This window comes from Rhinoderma darwinii, chromosome 9 (genome assembly GCF_050947455.1).
Source record: "Rhinoderma darwinii isolate aRhiDar2 chromosome 9, aRhiDar2.hap1, whole genome shotgun sequence".
NCBI classification, from domain to species: Eukaryota; Metazoa; Chordata; class Amphibia; order Anura; family Rhinodermatidae; genus Rhinoderma; species Rhinoderma darwinii.
In genome coordinates this window covers 31,248,704-31,261,657 of record NC_134695.1, presented here as the reverse complement: position 1 = coordinate 31,261,657, position 12,954 = coordinate 31,248,704, and the positions used below count along the sequence as shown (strand labels likewise).

At 40.8% G+C, this 12,954-nt stretch overlaps 1 protein-coding gene across 3 annotated transcripts in view; it reads left to right on the top strand.

The window, feature by feature from the left end:
* Positions 1 to 12,551, top strand: part of CTCF (CCCTC-binding factor) — a 71,373-nt gene extending 58,822 nt beyond the window's left edge. For 2 of the 3 annotated variants that reach the window (XM_075837464.1, XM_075837465.1), the window contains exons 8-11: positions 468 to 650; positions 3,659 to 3,806; positions 8,441 to 8,617; positions 11,061 to 12,551. In XM_075837464.1, the coding sequence (XP_075693579.1) occupies positions 468 to 650; positions 3,659 to 3,806; positions 8,441 to 8,617; positions 11,061 to 11,254 (702 nt within the window). In that variant the 3' untranslated portion in view covers positions 11,255 to 12,551. The remainder of the gene's footprint in view (positions 1 to 467; positions 651 to 3,658; positions 3,807 to 8,440; positions 8,618 to 11,060) is intronic. The other variant, XM_075837466.1, reaches the window with a different exon arrangement.
* Positions 12,552 to 12,954: the final 403 nt, after the last annotated feature.

Below are 12,954 nucleotides of genomic sequence, written 5' to 3'. Positions count from 1 at the left end.
CTAAGTATCAAGCCTCCTAGTGGCAACCGCATGTACCACGGTCTGTGTCCCCCAATGATCTAGTCGAGAAAAGGATTTTACGGTGAGTACTCAAAAAAAATATTTAAAAAAATCCTGTTTGGTCACATTTGTGGTGTTTAACATTAAAACGTTTTCCCTTTTTGGAATAAAAAAAAAATTATAGAATCTAAAATACACGCCAAAATACATGTGACTTAAAAAAAACAAAACAAAAACCATACTATAAAGTTTTATAAATTAGCTTTTCATACTCCACTATAAATGTAGGCCCTAAATTGGTACCCACAAAATGTAATGACTGGTATGTAGAGGTAAAAATGAGTCCTGTCAACAAATAGGGCTACAGCTTTTGTTTTGAAATGTGACTGGAAGGGGAGGGGTGTTTAAACTACCATCTACATAGCTGACTGTCTTAAGAATCTTTCTACATTATTTGTTTTATTTAGGAACGTCACATGATAATGCATAAACGTACCCATACTGGTGAGAAACCATATGCATGCAGCCATTGTGATAAAACGTTCCGTCAGAAGCAGCTTCTGGACATGCATTTCAAGAGATACCATGATCCAAGCTTTGTTCCTGCTGCATTTGTGTGTTCAAAGTGTGGAAAAACCTTTACGCGAAGGGTAAGGTGTTTGTTCGTTTTACTTAATGAATACTTCTAGAAGGCTTTTTAGGATAGATTTGCACACAGCATTTTGACTTGTTTTTGGCTTTATTTGAGCAATTTCTTAAAAAATTTTTGGCCTAAAATTGCTGCGGCCAGATGTTACTTTAAAGTCTATAGTAAAATCAGAGCATACATACACAGCGTTTTTTGTTTGTGGGCTCAGTGGTGTTTTTTTTTTTTCAATAAAAAGCATGTTTTAGGTATGGAGTTTATGGGGGTGGGGGTTCTCTAGCGTTTTCCTCATAGGCTTCTCTATAGGACTTCAGAAATGCCAGAAAGAAATAAGGCATGTTCATAATGTTGCATAACAAGCCACAAAAAACTCAATGACAACGCCTGATGTTCAAGAACTCTTTTTTTTTTTTATTTTTTATGTTTAAAACGCAGAAGTGTATTTGATTTCAGGTCCGGGGTATCCTTGACCAGTCACAATTTATAATTGAAATTTATTTTTCTTTTTTTTTTTTTTTAAAGCCAGTTTCTAGTTTTAAAGGCTATGTACGCCTTACATACGCGTTTTTTATTTAAGTATATATAATTTGTTTTTATTTTATTTTATTTCAGCTTGTTCGAGACTTTCTAAACACTTTTTGAGATGGTTGCATTGTATTCTGTATACAAAGCGGCTGTATCTTGAGTGGAGACATGAATCCGTCATGTCAGCGGCCCTGATGGGCACAGTGTCAGCGAGTCCTGCGTGTCTGACACGCAGGATCCACCAATTATTGATCACATTGAAGTTAGATGTGATCGGTAACAGGACCCACTGTCGCTGAACCAGTCAGTCCTGCTGACCTGACTGATACAAGTTTCAGAGCTAGATACAGCTGCTCTGTATACATGATATAAAGCAGCTGTATCTCAAAGTAAAAAAATGTAATAAAAGTATTTAGAAAGTTGCACCAAACAGAAATTTTTATTAAAAAAACCAACAACCATTTCAAAGGTGTACATACCCTTTAATTCCACTATCAGACAGCAGTATTTTAGACAGTATTTTGCATCAGTAGTCGTGAGCCAGAAGGGGAACAAAACTGGAAGAGATACAAATATTTCCATTATACTTTTTCTGTGAAGGTTCCACTTCAGGTTTTGGCTTAGGCCCTGTTCACATCACGTTTGTGATGTACGTTTAGCATGTATGCCAGGAAAGCTCCCGGTGGTGCATGTGCTAAATGTTCTAAGGCTCCATTAGCCCAACGGAGGCCAAAAATGTCCTGTTGACTTACGTTTGCCATGTATCCTTCTTACTTTTTTTTTTTTTTTTTTTTATTATTTTGTCGGTATGAAATCCCACAAAATAAATTTTTAACATGGGAGCCTATGAGTGACAGATGCCACTGTGACAAACTTCAGGCATCCGCTTTTCAATAACTTTTTATGATTTAAACGTTAGAGGACCTGTCACATTTCTATATATGTCTTATTTAGTAAATAACTGTTTTCCCCATGAAATAACAATTCGGGAACATCTTTGCTTAGACCTCCATGTTGTGCCGTTTCTCTATCCAGCTAAAAATCTACGATTATATTGCTAACTAGGTTGTGTTGGGTGTGTGTAACTGCCCAATCAATGCAGACAACGAGACTGCAGGGGCACACCCTTTTGGCAAGAGAAACGGTAACACCCAGTTGTCAATTTTATTCATACATTTCTAGGAGTACTATGAATACTTTCCAGGATTTACTAAGATCGACATATCCGGAGAGGTGACAGGTCATCTTAAAATGAATGCCATGATAGCCTTTGGGTGACAGGTGCCTAACTCTGCCATCAGTCACCTTTTAGACTATGTAGGCATCCGTTTGACATGGACGTCTTGAAAACAATCATAACGTTTATGTTCAATGGATGCCATAATTGTCTGTGGGTGACGGATGCCACTGTTAAACATACTGTGATGGATGCCGAACGTGTACATTGGGAGTTGTGAATGTGGCCTTACAAATAATGAAGTGAAATACTGATGCGTACACAATGATTATGCTGCGTTGTGTAAAATAAATAAAAATTTCTAGGTCTAATGTAACCCTAAAATATACATAATATCTGTATGTATATTAAATAATTTAAAAACATACTAATTTTTAGATTATACGCTGCTCCCATTTAGGGGAATGTATTACTTTTTACTTTGCATAGCAGCCTCCTAATACCAGAATCATGGGGATCACTTGATCATTACAGTAGCATGGTTCGGATAGCACTAGGTATAAGCGTGGGTGCATGCGTAGGGGCCCAACCCGATCCAATAGAGAGAAAGTCCTATGCACACCAGAGGGGAAATTCTTTTCCAAATGAATGATTTATTTATAGCCAGTGACAGTGCGACGTTTCAGTCAATACCATGACCTTCTTCAGGCACCGTGTCAATGCTTGATCATGTTTGATGGCGCTTTCATATGGCGGCTGACCTAGTGGACTGTCACTGGCTATAAATAAATCATTCATTTGGAAAAGAATTTCCCCTCTGGTGTGCATAGTACTTTCTCTCTACTTGATCATTACAGTAACTACAGAGTACTCATTGACTACCAATGTTGCGCTGTCCAACACCATCTCGTCTTTTTCCTCACTAATCTCCAGGTTCAAACACCACTAATACCCATGACCATCACCTCACACGCTCTAATCCAGGAGCTGTCTCTTTAGCATTCCTTGCTTCATGCCATCTGCCACTCTGCAAGCAAACCTTTGAACAATGATCCCTTTAGAAAGGCTTACATCATAGTATACCTTAACTCTTGCTCCAAATCTACCTTCATGTGACAAGGTTGAACCTTTTGTATTCCTTCACCTCTTGTATCTTTTCTTCATACCTTGATTGTAGAATTATGATTTTTTTTTTCTCCTATTGTCTATTCACGTTTATTTTGTTGCGCTATGAATTGAATGCTGCATTGTTTATATAATGTACTATGACATGGATGCAATAATAACTATAATTAAACCTGTCTCTTCAGAATACAATGTCAAGACATGCAGATAATTGCACTGGTCCTGATGGTACTGATGGAGAAAATGGAGGGGAAGGTGAAGTAGTGCATAAAAAAGGGAAACGTGGACGTAAGAGAAAGATGCGCTCCAAAAAGGAAGGGTCGACTGATAGTGGTATGAATTATATATAATTTGGGCAAAAAACATTCAAATATATATCTGGCTTGATTGAATCGTAATTGCATGATTTTAAAAGATTGCTGTCATTTCGCAAAACACTTGTCCCAGTGACACGTTTGGAACCGTGCAGGTCTGGGTTCTGAGACAGATCAGCTTTTTTTTGGGCCCTGTGACATGGATAGCCGTTGATAAGCAGTGTATTGTCTCACACAGACCGTTTATTCCTTTCTTGACTCTCCCAGGAGATATTAAAAAAAACCTTAAGAGCCAGCACAGCGCTCAGTTCTGGTCTTCTGCCTCTTCATTCAAGCAATCGGAGGGTCTCTGCACCCAGCCGCCCACTGATCACAGCTTCTGACATATCAGGGGGTTTTGGAAACAGTTACACTTTATTGCCTTACCGCCACAGCCTTTGTTCATTTTTCATTACTCCGGAGGATATGTATGAATCCTTGTTACTAGGCTACAGTGTGCTTCCCTTTCAGGAATAAACACCGCTCTTCCTATTTTCCCTGAAAATGATTCTCCAGAACAGGACTTAGTTCACCGCTGCCGTTCAGGTGTTGATACGTGCGGTCAGGGACACCTTTAATGCAAAGCATGGCCCCTTTACGCCATCAACTGTGCCAAAGGCTAGGTTTCCCGAACCATAGAGCATTTGAATTACTGCTATCAAAGGAATGGAAACATCCTGACTGGCAACTGGCTGTTTGCAAAGTTTATGAAAACTGTTTTCTATTCAGTAGGACTTTGATCCACAGAGGGAGAAACAACTTTGAAACTGTATCCCACTGACTGTCCAAAAGCACCACCATTCCACTGTCTGATGCGGCATCCCTTAGTGATCCCATTGACAAAAAATAGATTCACAGGCAAAGTCTGCCCTTATGCAGCAGGTTCTGCCTAGCATCTAGTTTTTACCTCTTTTTAGCAAGGCCTGCTCGGTTTGGGTGAAATAACAGCACTGCGGTATCCTGGACAGGGCGCCGGAGGACGATATAGCTGATCTCTCTTCCCTGATTATAAATGCTTCAAAACTCTTGTTTGAGGCCTGACTTGAGTCAACACCTGTCAATGCCCTTGCATTGGCTAACTTGGTAGTTGTCCGTCGCTTTATTTGGCTGAAATGTTGGGCAGCCAATGAGACTTCCAAAAAAGCCTTGGTTGGCCCTCCTCATGTTGGAGGCAAACTTTTTGTAAAATGTCTGGATAAAATAGTTTTAAAACTACTGGCGGCAAAAGTTCCCTATTGCTACAGAATCGTCTGCGGCATCCACAGCCTCCTTAACGTTGCCAAAGGTTTTCGAGTCTTTCCTAGCTTCCTCCCAGAGGTCATTCTCCTCATCTAGGTTAGACAAGAGGAATAGCCACACCAGTGACTCCAGACGCCCATCCTTCAAGCCTAAACCTGCTTAACAGCAGTTATCCTTGCTGAGTTTAGATGCAGATTTTAAAAGGCAAGATGTTTTGGATGCTATTTGTCGTCCTGTTTTTTTTTGTTTTTTTTTTCTCAATTGTTTTTATAGGTATTTGTGGCACGGATTCTGTGCCAAGATAGGTCGCTTTAGGCTGGCTTTATTTTTTTTGTCCGCACTTTTGATTTAGTTTCAGCAAGCTTAAAGATTAGTGCCGTGTAAACTACCGTGCTGATTACCATTGAAGCGCTGTGAACCTGGCCAGGAAACCTCAATCAGCCCAGGTGTACCACCGTACGTGGAAGGCTTATTTCTTGTTTTGTGAACAGTGCAGTTTCCATCCCATGGTATAATGTAAACCTAGAATCCTGTCCTTCCTGCAACCAAGGTCAAGTTTTTGTTCGGTCCCATCCTGTTTCTATTTCTAATTAGACCAGCGGTTTTTTTTTTTTTGTTTTTTTTTATTCCAATCTTAATATACAGATCGCAGGACTAAAGGCCCTTTTACACGGGCCAATTATCGGGAAAACGAGCATTCGTAAGAACGCTCGTTCCAGATCATTGACCTGTGTAAACAGGGCAACGATCAGCCGATGAACGTTCATTGCTGATTGTATCCTTTATGCCAGGGGTCTCAAACTCCGCCGGGTAAGTGGGCCACATATAGAAAAAATTAGAAGTTGACGGGCCGTATTTCAACAATCCAGTTTTCCAGTTTGTGTCGCTAAATGCAGTCCGGCGGCTCAGTTAGCAACGTTTGGGAGACACAATGTCAAGATTGGGCAGCCCCTCTTAAGATGCTGCCGCAGTGTCCTCTGTGGATGCTGCCGCAGTGTCCTCTGTGGATGCTGGACAGTGATGTCAGGGGCTTGCCCAGAGCTGCAGTCCCGGAGTAGAGCAGCTTCTAGGGCTCTGCCTGGGACTCCAGCTGTGCTCCTGACATCACTGTCCAGCTCTGGGGAAGCCCTAGACATCGCTGTACATTCCACAGAGTCCCAGAGCAGAGCCTGTACTAGCGCTTTGCCTGGGACTCCACTCTGGGGAAAACCCTGACAACACTGTCCATATATGGACAGCGATGTCGGGGAATTCCAGAGTCCCGGAGCAGAGCCAATACTAGCGGCTCTGTGTCCCCCGGGCCGCAGATGACCGCCTCAAGGGCCACGTGCTTGAGACCCCTGCTTTATGCGGTATTAAATATTATCGTTGTCTACAATTCCATCAGCACTGGGAGATGTGCTGCAAAGGACTAGTGATCATGGTCATCACTAGTCTCCATACACAACCAAACATTATGGGAGCAAACTAGTGCTGATCGAGTACTCTTGTTGATCGGCACTTGTTTTTACGGTCCATATCTGGCCCTAAGATGCGTCTGGTTAAGAGGCGTACACCGTTTAATAAATTTGGCGCATCTCTAATCGTCCGTGCACTAGATCTGAGTCGGTGTAGATTCTAACATAAACCTATAGTAAATCTGTCGGCCGTGAATGGCTCCGTCCATTTTGTGGAAAAGTGGTGTGAGTGGCAGTGGTGGTCTGCCACATTGTCTTTTCTTCCAAAAGTGGTATTTTCTTTCCACATCAAGATATGGTACTACTTTTCCTTTTTGTGTCCCTCCGTCTTATGAGGGAGCAGGCTCTGCACTGTCTTGACATAAGAACATTCCGCATCAAATTGGCTGCGACAAATGTTTTCGTGCTTTGATTTTCTTTTAGTTCTTAAAGGGCCACGCAAGGGTTTGGCATCGTCTAAGGCCACCATTGCTCAATGGATTCGATTTGTGATTTCGGAAGCCTATCGGTCCAAGGATAAAGTTCCTCTCCAGGTTACTGCCCTTTCTACGAGAGCTGTTCGTACCTCCTAGGGCATCAAGCTTTAGTCACTCAGGTCTGCTAGGCTACTACCGGGGCTTTGGTTCTCACCGTCACAAAATTTTTACCAGATCCCACCCTCTTCCTGTTTCTTCTGGTTTTTTTTGGTTGGGCTTTTCTCCCAGGACCATGGACATGTTTTTTGTGTGTTTTTGGTCTTTTCCTACACTGTACAAACTAATTTAAAGAGGCTCTGTCACCAGATTTTGCAACCCCTATCTGCTATTGCAGCAGATAGGCGCTGCAATGTAGATTACAGTAACGTTTTTATTTTTAAAAAACTAGCATTTTTGGCCAAGTTATGACCATTTTTGTAGTTATGCAAATGAGGCTTGCAAAAGTCCAAATGGGCGTGTATTATGTGCGTACATCGGGGCGTTTAAACTACTTTTACTAGCTGGGCGTTCTGAAGAGAAGTATCATCCACTTCTCTTCAGAACGCCCAGCTTCTGCCAGATCACGCTGTGTCGTCACTCACAGGTCCTGCATCGTGTCAGACGAGCGAGGACACATCGGCACCAGAGGCTACAGTTGACTCTGCATCAGCATCGGCGTTAGCAGGTAAGTCGATGTAGCTACTTACCTGCAAACGCTGATGCTGCTGCAGAATCAAATGTAGCCTCTGGTGCCGATGTGTCCTCGCTCGTCTGACACGATGCAGGACCTGTGAGTGACGTCACAGCGTGATCTGGCAGAAGCTGGGCGTTCTGAAGAGAAGTGGATGATACTTCTCTTCAGAACGCCCAGCTAGTAAAAGAAGTAAAAACGCCCCGATGTACGCACATAATACACGCCCAGTTGTACTTTTACTTTTAAACACACCCACTTGGACTTTTGCAAGCCTCATTTGCATAACTACAAAAATGGTCATAACTTGGCCAAAAATGCTCGTTTTTTTAAAAATAAAAACGTTACTGTAATCTACATTGCAGCGCCGATCTGGTGACAGAGCCTCTTTAACCAGTGTATATGGGAAGATTATGGCCTGCTTTGGCGGAGCCCAGACATTTCCTACTTTGTGTCCTAACCTTGCCCTAGGATGCTAACTTTTTTTTTGTGAGATGGAATGGATTGTGCTTTTGTTCATTCTCCTGTTAAGCTCTGTGGCTGATAGACAAAGGGTAGGGGGCTGTTACCCTAACTGCTTAAATGCCGCAGTCAATGGCATGTAAGTGGTTAAACGTCCAGGAATATACAGCTGACAAACCGAGTGTGAAACGGGCTCAGCCGACATGTACATGCACAGCAGATGTCAAGGAGGGGTAAAAAGTGCTAAAACAGTAATTTTCACTTATAGACAACTTGGTGCTGAAGATTATTTTGATTATTCAATTTATAGAGGATAATGCAGAACCAGATTTGGATGACGAAGATGATGAGGAAGAGGAGGATGATCTTCCAGTTGAGATAGAAGCGGAACATGAGCATGAACCAGAAGAGCCACTAACTCCACTAGCCCCTCCTGCTAAGAAACGCAGAGGAAGACCACCAGGAAAAAACAATCAGCCAAAACAAAGTAAGTTTATACAGTTTTATTTTGAGCAAATGTGTTAAATTAGTGTCGTTGCTGGCTCATAAAATGTCCCCTGCAAGACTTTTAGTGAGCTGCAGACACTACGCAGTGGAGACCTTTCGTCCCAGCCTCCTCCATCTTCGTCTAGGGACTAGCTGGCTTCAGCAGTGTGCACGAGCATAACCGATCTGCTGAAACCTAAAGTTTTGTGGAACTGGGCAGGGCTTCGCCTCCAATGACTAGAATGCAAAGCTACCAATAAATGATGGACCTGAACATTGAATCAGTGTATTTCCCAGGCTGAAATTACACCTGGAATGGGGGTTTTGTTTGTATGCACTCATTCGCTTTATATAATAGGGCAACTGTGGTTATATCTCGGGTTTTTTTTGGGGGGGAGGGGGGGGGGTTTAAACCTTTGAGTAAAAATAGTGCCAACATTTCCATCCCTTTCAAAAAAAAAAAAAATGTTGCTTCACAAGGATCCTTTCTACTCTTCCAGGCTCCTGAATAGCAGATCTAACATTCGGCTTAGATATTGTTTATATAAAATACACAATGCTGCCCTTAACTTTTTAGTGACCGCTCATAGTGGTTTTTACGGCGGCCACTAACTGGCTTTATTCCGATGCAATTGCCTTTTTAGAGTGCTGCATCGGAATAAATAAACTCCGCTAGGAGCAGTTAAATCTCCCTGCCCTCCGCTACCGGAAGTAGCTGAGTGCTGGGAGCAGACCTGCTCGAACGGGCAAGATCTAAATCAGTATCGATCCTGCTCGTTTAACCCCGCAGATGCGGTGCTCAATGGCAAGAGCAGCATCTGAGTGGTTTTGGAGGAAGGGGGCTCCCTCTCACCCCACAGAAGTATTGCAGTGTATTATAAAAAGGGATCAGATGATCGCATAGTAAAGTTAGTGGGACTAATAAAGTTTAAAAAAAAAAAAGTTTAAAAGTTCATAATAAATAAAAATAAATGGAAAAACCCAGTTTTTCCCCTTAAGAGATACTTTTATGGAATAAAAAAGTTACACATATTTGGTATCGCCCGGTCCGTAATGACCCCAACTATAAAGCTATTCTATTATTTAACCCACTCTGCGAACACCGTATAAAATAAAAACCAATGCAAGAATTGCTGTTTTTCTGTGCATCCTGCCCTTAAAAATAAAATACGATAAGTGATCAGTCGCATGTACTACAAAATGGTACCAGTAAGAGCTACAAGTCGCCCCCCAAAATGGAAAAAAAAAAGCCCTCCTACAGCTGCATCGGCGGAAAAATATTGTGTTAATACTACACGGTAAACTGCGTAAATTTAGGACGCAAAAAAGTGCCGAAATTGCTGGTTCTTTTCCCTGACCCCCTTACCCCAAAAAAAGTTAATCAACGTTAATCAATTATATGTACCCCAAAATGGTGCTATTACAAAATACTTGTCCCGCTTGAAAAATGGAAAATCATTTATACAGCTGTCGCAAAAATAAAGTAGTTATAGCGCTTTGAATATGATGGAAAAACATAAAAAAAGAGCTTGGTCATTAAGAGTATGTTCACACACTGTTTTCAGGCGTATTTCGGGGCGTAAACTCCCAGAAATACACCTGAGAAAAATGGTAGCCTGCAAACCTCTGGCCATTGAACTCGATGGTTAAAGCTGCGTTTCAGACAGTGTTTTTACGCTGCTGTTTTTTTTTTTTTTCGTTTTTTTTTTTAAAAAAAAAAGGCGCGGAACAAAATGGCCCCGTAAACAGGAGCATGTCTCTACTTGAGCTCTTTTTCATTCAGTGGAAAAACCGCTCCCAAAATGTCTAGAAAAAAAATGCCCCAAGTGTTTTCAGCTTCAAAAACAGCTGAAAATCAGAGGCCGTATTCTCTGAAAACCGCTCTAATTTTCAGCCGTTTTTGGCTTTGCATGTGAACATACCCTCAGGCCTAAAATAGGCTGGTCACTAAGGGGTTAACCATAGACTATGTTGCGGTCAAAACTGCATGCGAGTCTACCCGTACAAAGTTGTATGTTTTGTTTTTTCCCACTTGCTATGAATATAATAGTCAAGGTACAGGAGGTAGTCAAAACCCCCCGAAAAGTAAGAGAATATTGTCGACTTTATGATACGCTCTGTCATAATGTAATTTCTGACTGCCAGGAGTCTGTTCCAATGGTCTGAAATTGATTGGAAATTTTTAAGAATGATTTCCTAGTGAAGATTTTCCCGAAGTGTAGCACATGAAGATGGAGAAGCCATCATAGTGGTTAATGCTGACACATTTTACACTCCCCAGTTGATACTTTTATTAAGACTATACACCTTTACTGACGGCAAGCGCGCCACCTCCCGTCCACGACGCTGAATGTGAGCGCCGTCAAAGATTAGATTTCACGGGGCCTTTTTGTTTTGCTGGGCTTTAGAACCTGTTGATGACTGGTAATATATTGTCTTTACAGCTTCTGCTGCTGTTATCCAAGTGGAGGATCAAAGTACAGGAGCAATTGAAAACATCATAGTACAAGTGAAGAAAGAAATGGATATGGATATAGAAGCAGAAGTAGTAGTAGATGCTCCACCAACTGCTCCTGCAGTTGAAGCTCCGAATGGAGATCTCACTCCTGAGATGATCTTGAGCATGATGGACCGGTGATGACTGAAAGATTTATTGCCTTCTGATTGAACTGGCACGGGCTGTGTTTAAATGGCTCACTTCTATTTTATGAAAAATGTTTTACTATTTTTTTTTTATTTTTTGTTCATTTTTTGCTTTCAGTGAATTTTAAGGACTTTTACAAAACCTGTAAGGGGAAAGGGTAATGCACATTGGCTGACTAAGGATGCAATTTTCAATATCTGCAAACATGAAATCATGGACTCCTAGAAGTGGTATGTAGTGTCGGTGGCATTTTAGAGATTTCACTAAAGGAAGAGTGACTACTTTTCACAGTTGCTTGGTTTTATGTATTGGCATTGAGGCATCTCCCCCCAATTTAAAAAATGCATAGCTTGTTCTTTTAGCCAATCCTATCAATTTTTAAATGGTAATAGGTATATGTAAAAAGATAAATGTCAAATGCAAATGGCTAAAAGGTTAGCTGTTACTTTTGCATAAATTGTATGTTTGCATTGGGGAACATTGAATTCTGGTAAGGCCTACATTTTTATTGTTTAAAAATTATGGCTTAAAACCCATTGTTCCCAGAAGTACAGCTGTCTGTAGAACATGGACGTCCATAATTTAGTGTGTATGTGTAAATATATATAGCATGCTTAAATGTTTATTTAGATTTTTTTTTTTTTTTTTTTGTTTTTTTCCAGACTCTGGCTTTGTTGTGTAACACTTGACTCTGTAAATAACTTTTTTACATTTAATCTTTTTCTATCAAGAAGTTTGAATAACCATGGACCGATATAGTCAGATTAATTTTAATTGCTGACATGGGAAGATTAAATATACTTAGACGTTCTTGGATGATGAAATTTGCAAATCGGAACCAATACCCTCAAACGGTTTGTTTTTTTTCTCCCCTCCCAACCCCCTCCACCACCTGTATTCTATTGTTCTTGCCCATAACTTTAATGATGTATGATATACATTTTGACACCAATTTTTTTTTAGACTATTCTCTTTATATACTTTACCTTCACGTAGGATTCATGTACAATAAAATAAACCATACATCATGTTAAGAGAAACGTCATTTCCTTTTGCCTGTAATTTAATTTTCCAAGTGGGTACTTTTCATTAGCTATCCGTTTAGATTTTGAAAAGTCTGAATGTTTTTGTTCGTGGATTTTCTTGATTTATTTTATAACCTGTCCTGTGATATTTTCATTATTTTAAGAGGCCAACATTGATTCATCGTTAAAATATTGTGATGGGCAAAAAAGTAGGATTTTTCAAATGCAAATGTACTACTGTACAGCTAATAAATAATGTAGGATTATTTTGCGTGATAGTTTCTTTATTACTTTACCTCTTCTATTTTCTTTTTTTCTGTGGCTTGCAGAATTACCTCAAAGTATTTATATGAAAGTTGCTTAAAGGGGTTGTCAGAGGATAAGAAAACAAACTAGCTGCAGGTAATGTGAATAAATAAGAAACGAAACGTAACTTCCCTATTAAATCCTATGCCGCTTCGGTGGTCCCCGCCAGTCTTTTCTATACTTTTCCTGCGGTGATTTATGTGCTGCTCTTTCATGTGACCGCTGGTATCCGGTGATGCTAGCAAGAATGTCACATCACCATTGAAGCCAGTGGTTTTGCAGCAATCACTGCAGGACAAGTAGACTAAGACAGGCGGAGCCACTGGCGAATAGTCGCTGTAGCGACCGGTGATTTTAATAGGT